General features: G+C 43.8%; 2 protein-coding genes across 3 annotated transcripts; both read right to left on the bottom strand.

Moving 5' to 3' along the window:
- Window positions 1-1,849: 1,849 nt before the first annotated feature.
- Window positions 1,850-8,289, bottom strand: LOC124873786 (zinc transporter ZIP3-like). 2 transcript variants are annotated; one of them, XM_047374750.1, is made up of 3 exons: window positions 8,088-8,289; window positions 6,127-6,424; window positions 1,850-4,753 (listed from the first exon to the last, which is right to left on the bottom strand). In XM_047374750.1, the coding sequence occupies exons 2-3, from the start codon at window positions 6,331-6,333 to the stop codon at window positions 4,007-4,009; spliced, it is 954 nt and encodes a 317-aa protein (XP_047230706.1). In that variant the 5' UTR covers window positions 6,334-6,424; window positions 8,088-8,289; the 3' UTR covers window positions 1,850-4,006. The 2 variants fall into 2 exon arrangements, with proteins under 2 accessions (XP_047230706.1, XP_047230707.1); XM_047374751.1 differs by lacking the exon at window positions 8,088-8,289 and adding an exon at window positions 7,965-8,067.
- A 1,872-nt stretch (window positions 8,290-10,161) lies between these two features.
- Window positions 10,162-20,623, bottom strand: sgta (small glutamine rich tetratricopeptide repeat co-chaperone alpha). The gene is made up of 12 exons (XM_047374741.1): window positions 20,479-20,623; window positions 19,088-19,235; window positions 18,713-18,816; window positions 18,250-18,340; window positions 14,693-14,792; window positions 14,092-14,196; window positions 13,594-13,729; window positions 13,437-13,499; window positions 13,031-13,068; window positions 12,742-12,948; window positions 11,119-11,242; window positions 10,162-10,626 (listed from the first exon to the last, which is right to left on the bottom strand). The coding sequence occupies exons 2-11, from the start codon at window positions 19,185-19,187 to the stop codon at window positions 11,131-11,133; spliced, it is 1,056 nt and encodes a 351-aa protein (XP_047230697.1). The 5' UTR covers window positions 19,188-19,235; window positions 20,479-20,623; the 3' UTR covers window positions 10,162-10,626; window positions 11,119-11,130.
- Window positions 20,624-23,348: the final 2,725 nt, after the last annotated feature.

Raw genomic sequence — 23,348 nt, 5'->3', positions numbered from 1 at the left:
TACACAAATGACTGCACCCCATCGGACTCGTCCGTGAAACTCCTTAAGTTTGCAGACGACACCACTGTCATTGGACTGATCCAGGACGGTGATGAGTCTGCATACAGACAGCAGTTGGATCGGCTGGTCCACTGGTGCGGTCAGAACTACCAGGAACTCAACCCACTCAAGACTGTGGAAATGGTGGTGGACTTTTGGAGAACACCACCCCCATACACCCCCCTCACCATCCTCAACAACACTGTATCGGCCGTGGACCACTTCAGGTTCTTAGGAACCACCATCTCTGAGGACCTGAGATGGTCTTCACACATAGACACTGTTCAAAAGAAGGCCCAGCAGAGACTGTACTTCCTGAGGCAACTCAAGAAGTTCAACCTTCCACAGGAGCTGCTGGTCATCTTCTCCACTGCCATCATTCAATCTGTCCTGTCTTCATCCATCTCAGTGAGGTTTGGATCATCCACAAAACAGGACAGGTCCAGACTGCAACGAATAATCAGGAATGCAGAGAGAATAATCAGAGCTGACCTTCCCTCCATCCAGGACTTATACAGGTCAAGGGTCAAGAAAAGAGCTGCTAAAATCTCTGCAGACCCCACACACCCTGCACATAAACTGTTCAGAGATTTACCTTCAGGTGGCGCTACAGAGCACTGTTCACTAAAACCAGCCGCCACAGAGACAGTTTCTTCCCCCAGGCTGTTTCTCTGATGAACATTTAATAGAGTACAAAACAACAGCATACAGATGTTGCAAATGCACCTTTTTATTATTATATATGTGTATATTGTACATTGTAAATTTGTATATTCTGTAATGCAAAAACAAACCAAAGAGCAAAGTGTACCGGAGGCAAATTCCTTGTTTGTATGTACGAACTTGGCAATAAAGCTGATTCTGATACTTCAGTCAGTACAGCGTTCTGTGGTTTAAAAGCTTCCTTTATCCAAAGGATAGTTGGAATCGTCCAACTATCCTTTTTGTCTTTGTGTCCCAAAGGGATGATTTTTGTTGTCTGACCATCAAACGTTTCTCCAGAAGACATTTGGGTCTTGACCACTGCAGATTTCAGTCCAGCCTGAAGCTGTTGACTCAGGAGCAGGAGCTTCTGTCTTGGTCAGTACCTTCTCAGTCTATGGTGATGTCAGTCTGGTGTTATTACCAGTTAATGCAGGCCTGGGTAGTTTTTGGGTTGTCCTGAACATCCACACCAAATTTCTGGGATTTAAGGCGGTAGTTTGGGTCAGATGGCTGAAACGTGGACATAGCTAGGTGATCCAACAGGACCTAGATCTTAAAAATACATCCAGACTATTTCAGGAATGGAGGAAACAGTCTAACATTAAGACTGTGATCGAGGTGTGACTTTCTAGGAGAAATAAAACCAAATATTAGTGGAGATGGATCTTCACCACCAAACCTCTCAGGTTCTGCCACTGAACATCTGACCTGGGTTAAGGTAAGAGCAGGAAGTTGGACCAAAGGAAACACCTGCAGGTCTTTCTGCTTCTCTTCAGTAATTCCAGACTTAATTGGGTTTTTAAGGTGAATAAATGATCTTTAGTTTGTTCTCCTTTCATAAAGTCCACTAACAGCAGCTCTGAGCAGCAAAATCACTCTTCTACTTCTACAGAAGGTTCTCCTGAACATGTAACCTGGAGGTTAGGCTCTTCATTATCATACTGACCTGCTTTCTGAACAGAACCTAATTCTGGATCCGATCTTTAACCACAGAAAACCTTTTGAACATCTTCTGTTTCAGATTCTTCCATCAGAGCTGCATCGGCAGCTTTCAGTCATTTACAACCTGCTTCAATTTGTTCTGATTGATCACACTTCCTCAGAATCTGGTTCTGACCCATTTATTTCCAACTGACAACAGTTAAGTCACGGAACATGACACATCATAACAAAATCACTAGATTATAAAACAGCTTCATGGATTTAACGTTAACAGCAGTTTTGTCAGCAGGGATCTTCAGGACGGACAGCAGGGAGTGACGTCATACTGGATGCTGGAGGTCTAGGAGAACTGGGAGGATGTGCAGAGAACTGCAGGAATCAGCTGGAGCTTTAAAAATCTCAGCAGGTTCTGCTGGATCCTGGAGGTCTGGTCTGTCCCAGCTGCTTCTTCACTTTGGAGTTTTATCATCTGTATGTTGAACTTGAAGAGCAGAAACAGAACAACAGATCTCCAAGCTTCAGGTGCAGCAAGAAGCCTCTCATCTTCTGCAGGTTCTTCTCTCTGCTCTGTGTTCAACTGCTCAGGTGGGACAGCTGGAATGTAAGAAGTATCAGACAGCTCTAAGGCCCAGTAGTCTAAGGCAGTTGTATTAATCCTGAAAGAAGATGAGAGATGCTGGTTCTGATGGAGATGAGCATGGACTTGTATGTTTAGAGTCTAACAGGCTATCTGTGGTTCTGTTCTTGTTCTTAGTGTCAGAGCAGTGGGTTCCTGCAGGTTCAGACTGAGGTAACTCAGTGGTTCGGGTCTGGTTTCTGAGCTGCCAAATGCAGCAAAGGTCCAGTTTAGATGATGCAGGAATTCCAGGATGACAGTATGGATCCAGCTGCAGGTAAAGGTCAGCTTCTCATGAGGATGGAAACCGATCCATCATTTGGGTCTAGTCTTAATGCCACATGTGTTTGATCACCATCAGAGCTTGGATGGAAGTTCAGCCACCATCTATTGATTGCAGCATACTCACTGAACCCTTTCTGCAGATACTGAAGGTTTCTCTGTTTCCTGTCCTCTGTTCCCATAAACCCAGTTATCCCTGCTGATGCCTTCTGATCAAACAGAACCTGTAGAACCTGAGGGACATTTTCTAGAGTTTCAAGTAGAAGAACGCATCATTTAAAGCCTGACAGATCAGGTTCAGGGACAAACATCAAATTAATAAAATTGACTCATTAGATAAAAACAGGATTGGAGGTTCTTTGGTTCTTGTAACTCAGTGCGATTGTAAGCTTGGTGCCGATGGTTCAGATTTCAGCTCAAACTGAAGCTTAGAATCGTCTTCGCTCCTGAAAAACCTTCAAACTGAATTTCCAGAAACATCTTCACAAACATCCATCCAGGTTTGCCAGAACATCCCTGGTTCTGTGGAAGTCCAATCCTAATTAATACAAACACAAATACATAAAATGATTCAATAAAAACATTACTGGGCCAAAAAGTGACCCGGTAATTATTTTACTGAGTCAGTTATTTATTTCTGTATTCCTAATTATGCCAGAATTGGTCCTTTCTTCTTCTAGGTATTCAGAACCTGCATTGCATCCACGCCCCCTACAGGGGAAACTAGGAGCTACACTATGAATGCTGGGGTGTTTGATGAAAGAAACAAAGCAAACAGATGCAGGTTTGATGGTTTCAGGTGATCACATCACAGCAATCATGTAAACAGGTAGAAAACATCACTAGTGACACCTAATGGGACCAAACCTAGATTCATTTGCTTTTTAAATAAATCATTTATGTTGTCGATGCTCCTATTTACATTTTATTTGCTTTTTGTTGTTTTAAATGTTATATTTATGGGGTTCTTGATCTATAACTTGGAAAATTAGCTCTTCTGGCACAATACTTATCTGCAGGAGTATCATTATTTCCTGTATTTTATATTGCATCATTATTTTATTAATATAAGGTGATAGAAGACCACATGTAAACTGGATGAAGCTGTTGTTGATCCACTTTAACAGAGACAAGCTAAAGTGACAGATTTTGGATTCTTTACTTCAAAGTTTTTGCAGATAATTTTACTAATCCTGAACAGGAGCTACTTCATATAACTGTTTATCTTGTCTGTCATGAAATCTGAGCACCGAACGCAAACAGAACAACTCTGTTTGCTTCTTTCATAGCTTAAATTCACCAAACACAGCTAAAGTTTCATCGACTCCCATTCAAATCGTAGTACTTGCTTTCACCTAAAGGAATTGATGTGGCATTGAATTTATTTACTAAAGATGAACAGTTCTGCTCACTTCCTGTCAGTCACCACTTGATGAAGACGAGTATGGCCAGCGCCGCGTAGCCCAGGATGAGGAAGAGCACTTTGAGGAGCCGGTCCTGTTTGTCCTCCAGCTCCTGAGAGAGGATCTCGAAGAATGTGACAAACAGGAAGGTTCCGGCGGCGAGTCCCTGCAGCAATACCGAAACCACGCTGCTTGCCAGCGTCTGTGTCGACTCGATGCCCATCCCCACCATCGTCCCCAGTGGGATCATTAGGCTGACGGTGACGGCCAGCTTGGCAGCGTCCTTCATGCAGAGCGACGCCTTGGCCACGCTGACGCCAAGGGCGACAGCGGCCAGCGACTCGTGGACGGCCACACCCAGAAAAAGGCTGCCCAGCTTGGAGCCGTCCTCCTGCAAGCCAAGCGCCAGCCCCTCGAACACCGAGTGTGCCGACAGGGCCAGAACCAGACCAGCCAACCTCAAAGGCCCCGCCCCCACCAGCTCAGAAGGAGCAAAGTGTCCGTGCTGGTGTCCTCGGCTCCTCTGGCCGTCTCTGCCTGTGGAGCTCCTGGGCGAAGGGATGAAGGGCGTATCATACTCAGAGTCGCTGCCAGCCTCGGACCCACCTGCGTTAAAGGTCTCCAGGTCGATGAAGGACGGTTTCTCCTTCCGAAAGGTCAGAACTGCCTGCTCCACAAACACCGTGATGAAGAAACCCACCATCATCATGGTCTCAGCCAGTGGATAATCGCTGCTGATCTGCAGCTGCTGGAAGACAGCATCCACCTGCAGAGAGAAGAGTGACAGAGAACCGGGTTCCTGCACTTTTTACATTTTAGACAACAGCTGATGGAGAAAACATCTGAATAGAAATCAGTGTAAAAAAATCCTGGTTTTAGAAAATGGGACAAGGAATAAACTCTAGAGACTCAAACCTCGTTCCTCGCCCTGTTCTCTTTTTTCCTGTAAGTAGTAGAGCTGCACAATTTTAGAAAAGCAAAAAAATGGCAATATTACTAATAAATACTATAAGTTGTAATAAATTAACTTTTTCCTCCCACTCGTCCTCATCTCTACTCTCAGCTCTTTTTGTGACCTTTAACATCCTGGGCACCATCACCTGAGTCAGGTGAGGACATGTAGGACTGGACGTTACTTCGGCATGCAAAGTGTGAGATAATCGCACTTGAAGTCAACAATTAATTATACTGAAAACAGTCATTATTAATACAGCAAACACTGACATGGCGACAAACTGATGACCATCACCTAGAAAATGATAAACCTGAGTTCATCCTTTTCTCAACTTTGTGAGAGCGTGGAAGAACACTGAGAGGACAAGTCCAAGCTGTGAGAACTGAGAAACCAGAAAACCCCAGCTCATCACCTCAAGGTTCTGCTCCAGGAAGGAGAAACGTCAACATGAACGGGTTTGGATCACAGAAACAATCAAACAGTTCTTGATAAAAAAACAAAACCCTGCAGAGTGTCTGAGAATCAGAGTCAGTAACATGAACCTCAACAGCTCTGACTCACCTTCTGTACGTTTCAATTAAATGTTCAGATGCTCACCTTCAAAGATCTCCTGCGATCATTTAACCCCAGAGGCTTTCCTGGCTAATAATCAGCAAACGTTAGATGGAGCCGATTTTTATCCTGTTCAGTAGGATCTGAGCCCTGATTGGCTAAAACTGTTTAAAGCTTTGCATATATCCACATTTCAATCATTTATTTACTTCTGTAAATATTTTTCCTTATTAAGGGAAAATAAAACTGATATAATTAGATACAAATGGCTTAATAATGAAAAGCTTCTAATATAAAGGAAACAAAACTCATTCATAGTCATATTTTAACAGACTGTAAATGATAGTATAATTCATTAAATATATTAAACTGAATGAATTCTTTAAGTAACAAAGTAACTAAAAAGTGCTAAAAAAAAGTCATTCTTTGTTCTTTTCTTATATTCATAATTTCCTTCATTATTAAAGAAGAAACCGTTTCATGTGATTTCCTTCACAAGCTGATTAAACACTGCAGCTTATAAAAATGTGTTTTCTGTGGGCGAAGGTCCTCCTGGCTGCGCAGTCACCTGTGATCGTGTGTGTGTGTGTGTGTGTGTGTGTGTGTGTGTGTGTGTGTGAGAGTGTGTGTACCTTGTCTCTGACGGCTGGCAGCAGGGCGTTGAAGCATGTTGCCAGGAACACGCCTCCTCCAAACGAGTTGCACAGAGCCAGCCCACGTCTGTACCTGCTGGCTTTCTCACAGTCGACCACCAGGAGGCGCACTGGGACGAGAATGCCAGCCAGCATGAGGCCAAACAGTCCCAGCAGGCCAAGCAGCTTAGCAACCAGGATCTGCATCCTGACGCTGTCAAGACGCTACAACCAGCAGAGTGACATAACTTCCAGTCTGTTCACCAAGGGAGGAGCTCCAATGCCTCTGCTGGTTTCACTGGTGGAGACACAAACAGAACAGTTGTTAAGGGGAACCAGTAGAAACTAGACTTCCCAGCTAGAATCCAGTTTCTTCACCTTCAAACCGCTGAAGGTTTAAACTCATTTTCTTATAATCATCTCGTAGAAAGTCAGTTTGAGGTTTTCTGGACTGATCATGGGTCCGAATCAGCCGGGTTTTATTAGAGTCAACTGATCCAAACATGATTTGAACCGAAATAAATAGTAATAGGGGGTAATGCAGTTTCCACATAATAATATACAGTACAATTATAGAGATGCTGCCACAGTAATGGGGGAGCTGTGCCGGTCCGTTGTGATGAAGAGAGAGCTGAGTTGAAAAGTGAAGCTCTCAATTTACTGGTCGGTCTACGTTCCTCCCTCATCTATGGCCATGAACTTTGGGTCATGACCGAAAGAACGAGATCCTGGATACAAGCGGCTGAAATGAGCTTCCTCCGTAGGGTGGCCGGGCACTCCCTTAGAGATAGGGGGAGGAGCTCGGCCATCTGGGAGGGGCTCGGAGTAGAGCCGCTGCTCCTCCACATCGAGAGGAGCCAGTTGAGGTGGCTCGGGCATCTATACCGGATGCCTCCTGGACGCCTTCCTCGGGAGGTGTTCCAGACACGTCCCACTGGGAGGAGGCCCAGGACACGCTGGAGGGATTATGTCTCTCGGGTGACCTGGGAACGCCTTGGGCTCCCCCTGGAGGAGCTGGAGGAGGTCCAGGGGACGGCCCAGGACACGCTGGAGGGACTATGTCTCTCGGGTGACCTGGGAACGCCTTGGGCTCCCCCTGGAGGAGCTGGAGGAGGCCCAGGGGACGGCCCAGGACACGCTGGAGGGACTATGTCTCTCGGGTGACCTGGGAACGCCTTGGGCTCCCCCTGGAGGTGCTGGAGGAGGCCCAGGGGACGGCCCAGGACACGCTGGAGGGACTATGTCTCTCGGGTGACCTGGGAACGCCTTGGGCTCCCCCTGGAGGAGCTGGAGGAGGTCCAGGGGACGGCCCAGGACACGCTGGAGGGATTATGTCTCTCAGCTGGCTTGGGGACACCTCGGGCTTTTTATCGGAAGTTGCACGTTGCAGTTTTGAGAATTTCTGCTTAGGATGGAAACATACCTGGAATATTATTTGTTTTCTGTTATTTCAATCCTGTTAACAACATTGATTGATTTCTGAAGTTTTGATCCAACGAAACAAATTCACCGGAAACTGGGTAGAACTTCTTTACTCAACCAAACACCGGTTAGAATCAGGCCCAAGAACTGGACCAGATAATCTTCAAACTGGGACACTGAGCCAATGACATATACATGTATTAGTAATTAGCTAAACTACCGTAGATAATCTGCTTCCTGTGTGGAATATCAGAATAAGACGCTCTACCTTACCATCCTAACGGGAATGTGTTGTTTCAGAACATTTTATTTCTTAAAGATTGTAAACAAAGACCCAAGATGAATTAAAAACGCCTCATTAGGCTACTTCCGGTTAGCCGTCTAGCTAAAGCTGACAAGTGAGCTACAGCTGCTACCTGAGCCAGAACCGGTCCGCTGGGTTAGAACAGCTGCTATGCTCCGTGTTCTTGGAAATTATCAGCCACAATTAGAACAGCAGGAAAAGGATCCACCACAAATTGCAGAAATACAGTTTTTACCTGTTCGGACATCCGTCCGCTGCATCCGCAGGTGCATCAAAACATTTCCGCTTCACCGTCAGATTCAACGTGAGCCCTGATTGGTGGATTCCTGATGACACAGAACTCCCCGTCCACAGCGTATTTTTCACTTTTACACCTATTAACTGATATTTAAATTCACTTTTGTAATAACTCTCGACGCAAAAGTTTCAAAGACATTTACTAACAAACGTTCCTAAGCTCTCACTGTGTGATTGCATCGTTTGGACCAGATCCTGGCTGATTGGAACCAATTCTTGGGTTCTTGGAGTTGATTCTAGTTTTCTTCTGGCTTGTTTCTTCACCTCTACAGCAAAGCTTCCCTTATTACTTGTGAATATTGGGCTTTAGCATTAAATCCCTATTTTTCCTTCTTCACTGCGGACACAGGATGTTAAACCCACCAGTCTGATGTTGAGAAAGCTCTGCACTGGTGGCAATACTATCCTCAAGAGAAAATGGTCATGGAGGGACATCCTAAAGCTTCTTTTCTGCATCTGAGGCTCTCAGCTTAAATTCCTCAAAGTTAGGCAAAGGCATATGCTGGTTAAAAACAGAGAGCGTCAAAACCAAAAGAGCGAGAGTCGTAACCAAAGATTTTCGACATGCGCAAATAAAAGTTTGTTTTGCAAATAACGTTTTTCTCTTCATGAGAAAAAATGAGTCATTTTAATCAAAAAGTTTTTTCAAAAAAAAGTTTTTCTCCCCAAAATAAAATATTCCATAAAAAAAAAAAATTGTTATAACTCTGAAAGTTTTGATCACAACTTAATATTTTTTGATTGAGATTAGTTTTTTTTTTGATTGAATAATATTGAGACAAATTTACCTTCATATCCAAACAGCCAACAGTGGACTGCATACATCTCTAAGATTACAATGGTGATCTACTTCTAAGAGTTTATCCAGGCTGCATCAATGACATTTCCCAGTATCATTCCCTGGATCACACCATCTGCTCATAAAAATCCCAGCTTATTCACCTCCTTTGCTACTGCCACTCCTCTTTATATCATGGCCTGCTCATATTGACAGAGAGGAGTTTAGGTTAGGAATATGAACCTGCATTTACATCTCAGTGCAACACAAAAAACTGCATTAGCAATACTCTAGCTGGGTCCTTTTAAGCTCTTCAAGTTTCTCCAATTTACTTGCCAAAGACCTGCCTTATGTTCCCCATTATGATCAACAGAAGGTTTAAACCTCCTCCTTTCTCTCTCTACACTTTGCTCCTGCTCTGCATCCACAAGGTCCTCCATTTATCAGCTATGTGGGATTCAGGGTTGAAGTTTCTGCTTTTGAAATGCGATTCGGTGGTTCCCGGTTCTTTTTTGTTATGTTTGCACATTACAATTGTCCAAAAAGAAAAAAAAAAGTTTAGAAAACACGTTCTGGCTGCACATTAAAACAGAAGGACAAATATATAATCAAGCTTCTCCAAGAAGCAGCCACCACCTTATGAGGCGCTTTCCATAACTAAAAAGAAAAAAATATATATTTATTGTCGTGAATCTTCCTGCTGCACAAAACTAAAAGACGAGCATGTAAAAAATATTATTTCCTGCCCTTGAAAATACCCAAAACGGCTAAAATTGAGCTTTCTCTGCAGAGTGGGGAGCTTCAGGTTAGAGGCACAGCTTCTGCTGATCCAAAGTTCAGGAGGTCAGGGTCTCTGGTGAGGATACCTCCTGAAGTCTTTTCAGGCTTGGCAGACACTCATCAAATAACTGGTTGAGGAACCCTTCATACGAAAAATGGGTAAGAAGAAGGTACCTGAGAACAGGAGGACTGGTGATCTCTGCTTAAGCTGTTACCTCATCTTCAATAAGAAACAGAAAATGGAAGCATGTTTTCAGTAAAAAGTGAAATGTTTCAACCATCTTCAGAAACTGGTGTTTCGTTCCATCAGACTCTGCCTCTTGATGTATTCAGATTTTTAATCAAACAATCATGGTTTCCAGTAACCATGATGAAACAAGGCTGGAGATACTAAAACTTTCACAAGAGCAGCCAGACGTCTAAAAACAACAATCAGACCTCAGACAGGAGGACGTAAAATGGTGAGATGCTCTTTTTAATTAAAGTGTGTTCAAACAGCCTCCTTCCTGCAGCGCCATGTGGCCGACAAGTTCTCAGTTCATTTATACTAAACCAGTTTTTCTCTCTCTCTCTCACACACACACACACACACACACACACACACACACACACACACACACACAGATCCCCAGAAATCGACAGAAATGCTTTTTCGGTTAAACTCGGCCGTTTTCAGAGAAGATGAAACATATTTCAAGCTGTTGAACATCTGAGTTTCTGGTGCTGAAACCCTCCTCGTTAAACCCACAGAGCTGCAGGAAGAGAGGGGAGTTTTCGGTGTTCCTAAACAACGCTTACACTCTCTCATGCTGCCAATATACAGTTGTGGAAAAAACATTTCCTTATAGTCCGTTGAGTTATACAATCCACATCAGAAAGGGAACAAAGTCAGATGCTGCCTCCACCAAACCTTTCCAACCTGAAACAGACAGAAAAAATAATCAGATGCTGTAAAGGTCAGATCCCAGGTCAGGATCATTTTCTTCATGGACATGAATTTCAGTCATTCTGAGCTTTTAATAACTACTGAAGCTGCTGGATCAGCCATGTCTCTGTTCACAGTGAAACCAGATTTGGAAACACCGATGAGAAGAATGTTTGGAAGAGTCGAGGTGAGGCTTTAAAACCAGAGTATACTGTACAGATGGTGTAGCATGGTGGTGACACCATCATGATGTGGGGCTGAATGTTCTGCTTGTCAGGGACTCGCTAAGAACAGTACTATGATCGTGTTGGAAAAATTTACAGAGAAAAAACTGATCCTGCCTCACATGAGATAAAATCTTTTATACAAACCTGGAGACTTTTCTCCACATGTTGTCACTAATTCAGAGAGGTTATTAGAAATCTCTGGTAGCTGAATAATTAGAGTTTTGCGATCGGTAATAATATGCAGAATATTTATACGTACAATTCCAAACTGTCACTGCTGCTCCTCGTTTCCTGCACTGGGTGTTCGGTTGCGGATTTGACTCCTTAACTGTTCGATGAGTTCAGGGTTCTGCTGCTGCATCTGCTGAGCGAACTGCTGCCCTCTACAGGCCAAACAACAGTTAACATCATCTTCAACATTCAGCTATACAGGTCCTTCTCAAAATATTAGTATATTGTGATAAAGTTCATTATTTTCCATAATGTCATGATGAAAATTTAACATTCATATATTTTAGATTCATTGCACACTAACTGAAATATTTCAGGTCTTTTATTGTCTTAATACGGATGATTTTGGCATACAGCTCATGAAAACACAAAATTCCTATCTCACAAAATTAGCATATTTCATCCGACCAATAAAAGAAAAGTGTTTTTAATACAAAAAACGTCAACCTTCAAATAATCATGTACAGTTATGCACTCAATACTTGGTCGGGAATCCTTTGCAGAAATGACTGCTTCAATGCGGCGTGGCATGGAGGCAATCAGCCTGTGGCACTGCTGAGGTCTTATGGAGGCCCAGGATGCTTCGATAGCGGCCTTTAGCTCATCCAGAGTGTTGGGTCTTGAGTCTCTCAACGTTCTCTTCACAATATCCCACAGATTCTCTATGGGGTTCAGGTCAGGAGAGTTGGCAGGCCAATTGAGCACAGTGATACCATGGTCAGTAAACCATTTACCAGTGGTTTTGGTACTGTGAGCAGGTGCCAGGTCGAGCTGAAAAATGAAATCTTTATCTCCATAAAGCTTTTCAGCAGATGGAAGCATGAAGTGCTCCAAAATCTCCTGATAGCTAGCTGCATTGACCCTGCCCTTGATAAAACACAGTGGACCAACACCAGCAGCTGACACGGCACCCCAGACCATCACTGACTGTGGGTACTTGACACTGGACTTCTGGCATTTTGGCATTTCCTTCTCCCCAGTCTTCCTCCAGACTCTGGCACCTTGATTTCTGAATGACACGCAGAATTTGCTTTCATCCGAAAAAAAGTACTTTGGACCACTGAGCAACAGTCCAGTCTCCAGAATCTTCCTCAGGGTCCGGTCACCTCTTCTCGTTGTGCAGCGTTTTCTGCCACACTTTTTCCTTCCCACAGACTTCCCACTGAGGTGCCTTGATACAGCACTCTGGGAACAGCCTATTCGTTCAGAAATGTCTTTCTGTGTCTTACCCTCTTGCTTGAGGGTGTCAATAGTGGCCTTCTGGACAGCAGTCAGGTCGGCAGTCTTACCCATGATTGGGGTTTTGAGTGATGAACCAGGCTGGGAGTTTTAAAGGCCTCAGGAATCTTTTGCAGGTGTTTAGAGTTAACTCGTTGATTCAGATGATTAGGTTCATAGCTCGTTTAGAGACCATTTTAATGATATGCTAATTTTGTGAGATAGGAATTTTGGGTTTTCATGAGCTGTATGCCAAAATCATCTGTATTAAGACAATAAAAGACCTGAAATATTTCAGTTAGTGTGAAATGAATCTAAAATATATGAATGTTACATTTTCATCATGACATTATGGAAAATAATGAACTTTATCACAATATGCTAATATTTTGAGAAGGACCTGTAAACCCAAACTGTGGGAACAGATACTCACGCCTGGATCAGGCCGGACAGATCTGCAGGTCCCTGAGCTCCTGAGGCTGCACCTCCTATTCCTCCACCTCCTCCTCCTCCTCCTTCTTCTCCTCCTGCTGCTGCAACTCCTGCTCCTCCTCCTCCACCTACAACTCCTCCACCTCCAGCACCTACTCCTCCCCCTGCTCCCATTCCACCGTATGCACCTGACATCATCCCAGACATCCTGGGAAACACAATGGAAATAGGGAATTAGCTTGGAAAAACAGACGAGACGAAGAACTTGGGGATGAAGGTTAGAAACTTACAGCTGCTGAACCTGAGGATTGTTCATCAGAGTAGACGCCTGTAGAGAGAATAAACAGATGTAACAGCTGATACTGAACAGAGAAAAGGGTGAAGAGTTCTGTGGAGTTCTGGTTTTCATTGGTTGAATTATCTTTGGTGTTCCACAGGTATTTATACTCGGACCCGTGTTCTTTTTAATGGATATGACTTTATTTCTTAAGCACTACTTTAGGTCGCCGCCCACATTGGCTAAGAGACGCACAAGAAATTAATCTTCCTGGTTTTCACCAATTCATTGGTTCCCTCTGGTTTCCCATAAAATGAATAAAGAAATTACCATTTATTTATTTTTTGCTGAGATGATTATTATAAACAATTCATGTTTCAATGATTCTGATAATGTTTGATGAGTCAGTCAGAACTCACCATGTTCATGAAGCCAGGGTTACTGATCAAACCAGCGAGATCAATCCCACCCAAACCTGCAGACTAAGAAAAAAAAATACAATCACATGAAACTTATGCAGAGCTGTCGTAGATCAGCTGTTCAGCTAAGGAATCCACCCATGTCAACCACTCTTACCGGGCTGGACGTCTCCATCTTCTCCTCTGCGATCTTCATGTTGGTTTTGTAGGTGTCGTTATCAGGGTCGAGTTCCAGAGCCTTCCTGTAGTAGCTGACAGCTTCGGTGTGTTTGTTGAGGCTGGCCAGAGCTAAACTGAAACAATTCCCAATAATAAAACGCTAATCAATATCTGAGAAACATCTGTTAGTGTTTGAATGCAGAAAAAAAATCAGACAGACAGACAGACAGAGATGCTCTCTCTCAGATCATCTTCAGCTGATTTGAAGTTTCTGACCCGAACCAAAGTGTTTTATTCAACCCTGACATAAAAACAAATACAGTTTAAGGTTTAAGGTAAAGTTCTGATGTTGAACTCTGAATCAGTGTCTATAAGGGAGCTGAATGATGCTGAATCTGGTGCTAAAGTCAAAACACTTGGATTCTCTACAAAAGTCCAAAGCTTTATCTCCGAGTCCTTCACTACTGCATCATCAAGTCCAACCACAGAGTCTCACCCCATCCGTCCGTAAGCTTTGCTGTAGTTCGGGTCGATTCTGATGGCCTGTTCACAGTCCTGCACAGCACCAGCATAGTTTCCCAGCTTGCTGTATGCTGCAGCCCTGAAAGCACAGTATCAGAAACAGATTACAACCTTCATTCTGCTCCCTGTTGGTCAGACTGTTCTCATCACAGATTCTGACGCAGAAATGGGGACAAATTGTGACGTCTGCTGGGAACCAAGAGCCTAAAGATCCAGTTTAAACCTGGTTCCACACAACACTGGTTCATCCCATGGGTGTAGAAGCCTTTTCTGGCTAGATGATTCAAACATCAGAGTTCAATAGTTTAATGAACCTAAACAGAACAGATGCTGGACAGAAACTGAGTGGAAAAGCAGCTTTCAGAAAGTCTGGAGTTTTACTACGAAGCCCATAAATGAATGAGAACTGGATCGGAACAGAACAGACAAGGAAGTTTTACCACTTAGAGTGAAGATCATGACTAATGTGACTTCATCTGTAATGTATAAAGAAACAGTACTATCTCCAGAAGGTCTATTAGTCCTCAAACAAAACAGCATCTACATGTTTTGTTTCTAGGTGTGTGCAGAGCGACCTGTTGCAGTAGTAAACGGCATTCTGAGGATTCAGGGCGATGGCCTTGGAGTAAAACTCAACAGCTGCTGCATAGTTCTCCACCTTCATCTGGTCGTTACCTGCAGAGGAAACAAAACACCCTCAGTGTGTCTGCAGATTAAAAGAAAAAAATGTTCCCTAGATTCAAAGCAGCTGCTCCTAAAAGCTGAGCCAGCTTGAATCTGGATCTCTGGAGAGCAGAAAGAAGCCGACAGGTCAGCGGGAAGCGAGAACAATCATTCCAGGTCCTCTATCAGGTTCTAATCTTTTCTTGTTTCATTTTAATAGACTGAAACAAAGATCAACGATAAATCAGCTTTATCTTAGACAAGCGGAGATCCATGGGGCTGTTCGGGTTTTATCGTCTCCAAGAGAACCATTTACGTCCAACGCTCAGTCACAAGCCTGTTGGTCCCATAAAGTCTACATCTGGAAACAGGTCTCCCAACAAGCTGTTCTGTTTATTCTCCATGATGAGATGGGTCAGGGTTGTTTAGCAGTAAAACATGAACTAATGCCCCTTTTCCAAGGGCTCTTCCTGGGCCGGCTACACTCCACTTGGCCCACTTTGTGAGTGTTTCCATTACCGGTCTCTTATGCCCGGTATGTGTTTTTAGGAACTACTCTTGAAAAACAAAGATGAATAGAAAATTCAATAAAATGAGATTAAAGGAGTGTCTCGTCTGTCTAATCTAGTACTTCAATTCAATTCAGTTTTATTTATATAGCACCGATTAACAACACATGTCGTCTCAAGGTTCTTCACAACAGTCAGGTTCATACATTCCAATTAATCGTAACCATTGAACAGTGCAGTCAGATTCAGTTATTTATTCAAATAGGATAAAAAGTTTTTCTATCTAAGGAAACCCAGCAGATTGCATCCAGTCAGTGACTTGCAGCATTCACTCCTCCTGGATGAGCATGTAGAGACAGTGGACAGTCACTGGCGTTGACTTTGCAGCAATCCCTCATACTGAGCATGCATGTAGCGACAGTGGAGAGGAAAAACTCCCTTTTAACAGGAAGAAACCTCCAGCAGAACCAGAACCAGGCTCAGTGTGAGCGGCCATCTGCCACGACCGACTGGGGGTTTGAGAGAACAGAGCAGAGACACAAAGAGAACAAAGAAGCACTGATCCAGGAGTACTTTCTATGGGAAGGAAAAGTAAATGTTAATGGATGTACAGGCGTTGGACAATGAAACTGAAACACCTGGTTTTAGACCACAATAATTTATTAGTATGGTGTAGGGCCTCCTTTTGCGGCCAATACAGCATCAATTCGTCTTGGGAATGACATATACAAGTCCTGCACAGTGGTCAGATGGATTTTAAGCCATTCTTCTTGCAGGATAGTGGCCAGGTCACTATGTGATACTGGTGGAGGAAAACGTTTCCTGACTCGCTCCTCCAAAACACCCCAAAGTGGCTCAATAATATTTAGATCTGGTGACTGTGCAGGCCATGGGAGATGTTCAACTTCACTTTCATGTTCATCAAACCAATCTTTCACCAGTCTTGCTGTGTGTATTGGTGCATTGTCATCCTGATACACGGCACCGCCTTCAGGATACAATGTTTGAACCATTGGATGCACATGGTCCTCAAGAATGGTTCGGTAGTCCTTGGCAGTGACGTGCCCATCTAGTACAAGTATTGGGCCAAGGGAATGCCATGATATGGCAGCCCAAACCATCACTGATCCACCCCCATGCTTCACTCTGGGCATGCAACAGTCTGGGTGGTATGCTTCTTTGGGGCTTCTCCACACCGTAACTCTCCAGGATGTGGGGAAAACAGTAAAGGTGGACTCATCAGAGAACAATACATGTTTCACATTGTCCACAGCCCAAGATTTGCGCTCCTTGCACCATTGAAACCGACGTTTGGCATTGGCATGAGTGACCAAAGGTTTGGCTTATAGCAGCCCGGCCGTGTATATTGACCCTGTGGAGCTCCTGACGGACAGTTCTGGTGGAAACAGGAGAGTTGAGGTGCACATTTAATTCTGCTGTGATTTGGGCAGCTATGGTTTTATGTTTTTTGGATACAATCCGGGTTAGCACCAGAACATCCCTTTCAGACAGCTTCCTCTTGCGTCCACAGTTAATCCTGTTGGATGTGGTTCGTCCTTCTTGGTGGTATGCTGACATTACCCTGGATACCGTGGCTCTTGATACATCACAAAGACTTGCTGTCTTGGTCACAGATGCGCCAGCAAGACGTGCACCAACAATTTGTCCTCTTTTGAACTCTGGTATGTCACCCATAATGTTGTGTGCATTTCAATATTTTGAGCAAAACTGTGCTCTTACCCTGCTAATTGAACCTTCACACTCTGCTCTTACTGGTGCAATGTGCAATCAATGAAGACTGGCTACCAGGCTGGTCCAATTTAACCATGAAACCTCCCACAATAAAATGACAGGTGTTTCAGTTTCATTGTCCAACACCTGTAGCTCCTTTAGTCGTTTCATCTAGAAAGAAAGAACAGATAAACTCTGATCCAGTTTTCAAGGTTAGAGTCTGAAAGAGAGAACATAGAGTTAGTTACAGTAAAAGCTCAGTCAGTAGCCATGTCTAGGAGAGAGAAAGGGTTAAACACTGAAAGACAGGGCTATGTGGATCATCTGTAGAAGGTGAGCATTAAGTTGTTGCCAGCAGAAGCTTGGATGATTCCCCTCTCCAGAAAGGTGTCACAGGTAGACACAGAGTCAGGCCAGGTGTAGCTTCTAGGAAGAGAAAAGAGAGAACAAAGTTAAAAGCTGAAATAACAACAAACGATGTAAGATTGGAGAGTAGTATGAGAATGTAGTGAAGAGGGTGAAAGTGGTCATTATGTCCTCCAGCAGCCTAAGCCTATAGCAGCATAACTACAGAGATAGCTCAGAATAAACTAAGCCACTCTAACTATAAGCTTTATCAAAAAGGAAAGTTTTAAGCCTTAAAAGTAGACAGTTGTAGTAGTAGAATGATTTGAGTTTTGTATCACTGGGTCACAGGACCTGAAAGCTACTAAAGTTTGTTTCTCAAGACTGTTTGGATCACAAATGTGTTGACGGACCTTAAGAGAACCAGCATGCCCGGAATCAGGCTGCCTCCATCGGATCAAACGGGAGGAAGACCCGCTGAATCCACGGAGCACAAAGATCCAACATCCAACCTGAAACTAACTTGATCGCGGCCAGGAGTTTGTGGTTCTGGTCTTTAAAGTCCTTCTCCACGTTATTGCCATGGCTGAGACAAACACTTCCTCATAAAGCCTAAAATGTTAACTTCTTCCAACAAACTTTGGAACAGAACCAGTCCAGACAGCAGCACCTCCTCTCTGCTTCTCCTGCCACCCTTCTTATGGCTGACAGGATTATTCAGTCACATGAACGAACTCTGATCAGCTTCTCACAAGTTTCTGAGTTTTAGAGTATGAGAAGTCGAACTGAGCTGCAGAACCCGATTTAAACGGTTTCTGTTGAGCTGACGGGTTCAGAACCAACTGGAACCTGAAGCTGCAGGGAGTTCTGATCCCTGAACTCACCGTCGGTTTTTAGATTCTCCGCCTCAGCTCTCTGCTCTTCTGTTGGCGAACTCGGGGCGGTGTTGTTATTGGCCTGTGACTGAGCTGGAAACTGGAACACACAGAATCAGAAAACATCAGAACCAGCTCAAAATCAACCCAGTTGGTGCTTTAAATGGGTTTATCTAGTGATGTAAAATTTCAGAAGAAACTTGTTTGTTTTATGATCTTTTTATTACAGCAACAAATATAATTGAATATCTGCGTGTGCGTGTTGGAGAGGACACCTCCTCTGTTTAGGACTTTTTGTCAATCTTGTGAGAAGATGTATGGATGAAAGATAAAAAAAAGCAGCCTGATTATCAGAACCTGGACATCCTCCATTTCCTGGATAATCCGCTGTGTTTCTTCTGCATCTACAACATCAGGACCTACTCTGATCGCGTCTCTTCACCACCGTCATGGAGCTGCAGGAAGTAGTTACCTTGGCTGTGGCAGAGGCAAAGATCTCTGGTAACGTCATGGGGACGGCGAGACTCTGATCATCAGTGGAAACTTCAAACGCCGTCTCCAAACACTGAACAGCAACTACAGAACAACAAGATGTCATCAGAGAGCAGGAATTACACAGAAGCTTTAAAGAACCTGAAGAGGAAACATTTCATTCCCTTGAGATGGTCTTCAGCCTCCGAGCTGCAAATCAACAGTCTGCACATTCTGTCTGTTTATGTGACTCAAACACAGTAGAAACAGTTCTCTCCTTCTACCATCAAACAATCCGAGTAGAACCAAACATCACTGCTGTGCAAAAGTTTAAACCCAGTTTCCCCATAGCTCCAGCAGACATCTGAGGACTCACCTTCCAGGCTCTCCTGAGCGTCTGAGGACAGATATCCTGACTGGAGTTGATCATGGAGGAACTGGATGATGGAAAAGGCGAGGCGCTTTGTGTCTGTCATGGTGATGGAGATTCAGCCCTCTGTGAGTGTTTGCGGGGGGAGACACAACTGGGACAGAGGGACTCAGGTAAGCACCGATCCAGCTTTCCATAAATCAGACAGAAACCATCCAATAGATTCCAGCCTCAAAGCACATCTGCTTTCACTCACAGATGTCAGCAGTACATCTAACACCTGAATAAAGGGTTATTTGACCCGATTTTAGTCTGGAACTGCTGAGCTCTGCTCTGGTTTAAAATCTAAAACATTGAAATGGGTCAGAACTGGGCTGAAATATTGTACCCAGCTTACAGATACGTATGAACTGTTGTTCTATGTGAGCAAACTAAGCACGATCAGTCAGGACTCAGTTCCTTGATCAGCAGGTCAAGCACTGAAAACCATGTGTTCATTAAAGGAATCAAAACTAAGAATTCCCACTATTTTTCTTCCATTTAAACCCACCAGTTAAATAGAGGCAGACGATCAAATTCCTTCATTATTCTGTTCAAATCTACAACCTCCATCGGTTAATATGTCAGTGGCATTTTAGAGAATATGTCAAAGCAAATGATGTCTAAAGATCCCGGATAGAATAATGATGCGTGAAGCTTCATCATAAAGCCAGCTGCAGTTTAAAAGCCGACTTGCTGAATCTTCCTCTTGTTTATGACTTTCTGTGGATTTATTGGGCGTTTTTCTCGGACTTGTACGTACGACGTTCAGAGCGAGGTGTTTCCGTGATTTCTGTCCTGAGTTTGGACCTTCCTGATGGTGAAGTGAGCGCCACGCAGATCTAACTGGGATTAACCGGAAGAATGTTCTAGCACGTTTGGATCCTGGAGTTGGATCTGCGCCCAGCTGATGATTCGGACCCGAACCAGCTGCTGATTTCAAACTGTGACAGAACCATCTTGTCGAAGCGTCCTTGTTAGGAAGAAGCTCTTCTCCGAGGCAGTAACAGTTTAATGTTTGCTAACCTTAGAGTTCAAGAATCTAAGGAAGAAACCAGCATCACTTAAAATCTGAGAGCTTACATGACCGTTACACGCGAGCCGAACTGAAGGACGTGTTCAGACAGTCTAGTGGGTCCTTACATCGGCTTTGATTCTTGCGTACTGGCCAATCCCGCACGTTTTTACTGCTTTGAAATTTTTTCGGCGGAGTTTGGCTTGTACACCAGCTAACGATGCTAACGCAGACAGAGCTAATGATTCGTTGACACTGCGGTACAAGTTCTGGTTCTGCCGTCAAAATAAGACATTTCTGGTTCCGTATCAGAGCCGATTGCAAAGAGGCGAGAGGTTCCTACCTGATATCTCCGGGATTCAGGTGAGAAACCGCCAGGTAGTGCCGGAGAGTTCCGACGTTAGCCGCGCTGGGTAAACTCACTTTGCTAGCCCCGCGGCTGCCGCGGGGTGATGACGTCACGTGGACGCGCCGTGACATAGTAAAAATGACTTCAGTTTAGCAACAAAATAATTAGAAAATAAATTAAAAATCATTCAGAGATATACATAAACAACGCTTTTAATGAATAAACCCAGATTTAAACCTTATAAAGGAAACACCGAACAAACAGAAAAACAGGTTTTTTTATATACAAATGTGACCTACGAAACCATAGAGACAACTGCTGAATTTACAGTTGTCCTGCATTCACTGATAACCTCCACTATGAACAAAAGCCACAAGAGTTTATTTCAAAAGAAGCTCTGACTGCTCACAAGTGCTGGAAAGTTAAGTGGGAGGAAGAAATGTTGCTGACAAAAAGGTGCTCAAGCAACACAAACTACAACCGTCACATTCCTTGTTTTAAACCACTCCTGAAAAAGGATTGAACTTGCGATCTGTGGTCCAAAGTCCTCTTTTCGGATTGTGCAACTAATTTGGAAATTAAGGTCCCAGAGTCTGAAGAAAGAGTAGACAGACACAGAATCCTGAATGGTTTACATGTTTTATGGGTCTTATGTAATATTCTAATTCTAATCATCAAAATGAACAGAAACAAACACTTGAAATAAAGCAAATGAAATGAATCTATTTATGACTTACAGTGTTTAAATGGAAATACTGAAATAAACGTGCTTTTGGATGATATTCTAACAGTATCTGCTGTGAGAGCTGAGATAACTGTCCCTCAGATGGACAAGCTGGAACCCATATGGTTCTGAGGAATTAAAAAGCCTCTTATGGCCCAAGTCTGTTAGGTTCTGGCCTGTTTGGTGGATGTTCAGGCAGCTACTGAAACCTTTAATCTCTCTCTCTTCAAAAGTATGCTCAAAGTTAGGATGATGTCATAAAACTTCATCAGAACATAAAAAACAGGTTTTAGTCCGATTTAGTCCTGCTCCAATTGGACCTTCAGTCAACAAACAGTTGCTTGTTAGTGTTGGTTTATAACATTATTAATGATTAGACCGATTAACATCAGATACATTACTGTAAAGCCTCTAGCAGACAGTTTGATTTTTTAGCTTTATTTCTCTTCGAAATATAAATATAACAGCTTCTTAGAAACATATGAAACAAATGAGGATGTTTGACATCATCCAGAACATTCTGACCATCTGCAGAGGAACCAGGACCTCAGACAGAACCCCCCAAATGTTGGGCTTTCAGTAACTTATGGGCAGAGGGAGAGTTGGAAACCCTGTAAAGGAGTTCACTTCCACAGCGATAGCAGAAATATTTCAGTTCTAGTCGGACTGGATCTTAGTACTGATTCTAAACCAGGGAAACAAAATCCTTCACATCCTGGAAAATTCTGTTGGACTGATTTAGAAATGGCAGAAACTTTGGCCTTGACAGGCAGTCGTAGCTCTGGACAAACAAGCTTCTTGTTATTGTGGCTGAAGGCTAAAGCCAGACCGATTAACCAGAAGGTTCTGGTTTTAAACCAGCTGTGAGTTGGGTTCTGGATGTTTTTCACACTGATCAGCCTCCTCAGTTCTTACAGCAGATCCACAGCTAGAACCCAAACTGAGCAGGGGGGTCGTCCATTTCCTCCTCTGGCTCTGAAATTCCCTCTGAACGCTCGTTTCTGTTTGCAGGAACGATCTCCTGATCCGATCCCTCTTCCACCAGAACCGAAGAAGTTTCTGAATGGAGGTCCTCTGTTGGAACATCAGGGGCTGATTGTTGGAAAGTATCATTCAAATGTCCTCCTCTGTCCTTCCTGTTCTTTGTTCCTCTCCGTCTCCTCAGTCCCAAACGCAGCAAGCTGCGATGGACCGTATGTTCAGAGACCTTTCGATCAGAACCAGCGTTGACCTCCTCTGCAATCTCTGCCACAGTTGCTCTCCTATTGGACTGGACCAACTGGGCTAGTCTTCGCTCTCCACTTTCATCAATGAGCCTTTTCCGACCATGACCCAGTCGCTGGTTCACCAGTTTTCCCTCTTTGGACCACTTCTGGAAGGTGTTAAACACGGCAGATCGGGAACAACCAACCATCGAGGCAGTTTTAGAGATGCTCTGACCCAGACGGCGGGCCATCACAACCTGACCTTTCTCAAAGTCGCTCAGATCCTTTCCCTTCCCCATGTCTGTCTGCTGTTCCAAGGACCAAACGGTTCTTTATGTTTCCCGCCCAGCACCAGGCGCCATGGTAACCATTTAATTAATGGCTTCTCAGGAACATAGCAGATGATCAATGAAATCAGAAACCAGATAAAGATGTTTCTGTGAAGTCTCAGAAGGTTCAGGAAGCAGTCAGTGCTCCACAGTGATGAATGGGTCCTCCAAAATCAGGTCACAGGGTCTCCATGAAGCTGAAGGTCTCCCAGAGAGGATGTTCTGCAGAGAGGTTCTGGGTGGTGAACAGAACTTGGCTGGACCCGTTTCCTCCAATGGACCCTAGGTAAAATAGCTCACAAAGATCCGGAAGAAAATTCTATTACGGAAAACACAGAAACTTTCACATGATTTAAATTGATCTTCTGGAGAGTTTTAACTGAATGTTCTGCGGAGAAACACAGGAACCAGAGATGGAACGAAGAACATTCAGATCATTTGAACTGAAATGATCAGATGAGAAATGTGATGACTCCATTCTGCTTCTTCTCATCAGAGCAGCTCACAGAGGCTTCTATTAACGCCCTCAGAGCTGTGAAGCAGCTGCAGGTTAAACATCCTGAATAATTCATCACCTGCTGGTTCCACCTCAGATCTTTGCTCACC

Source organism: Girardinichthys multiradiatus, chromosome 9 (genome assembly GCF_021462225.1).
Source record: "Girardinichthys multiradiatus isolate DD_20200921_A chromosome 9, DD_fGirMul_XY1, whole genome shotgun sequence".
In the NCBI taxonomy this organism is placed as follows: Eukaryota; Metazoa; Chordata; class Actinopteri; order Cyprinodontiformes; family Goodeidae; genus Girardinichthys; species Girardinichthys multiradiatus.
Note: the sequence above shows the minus strand (reverse complement) of the source record. Positions and strands in the feature narration are given on the sequence as shown.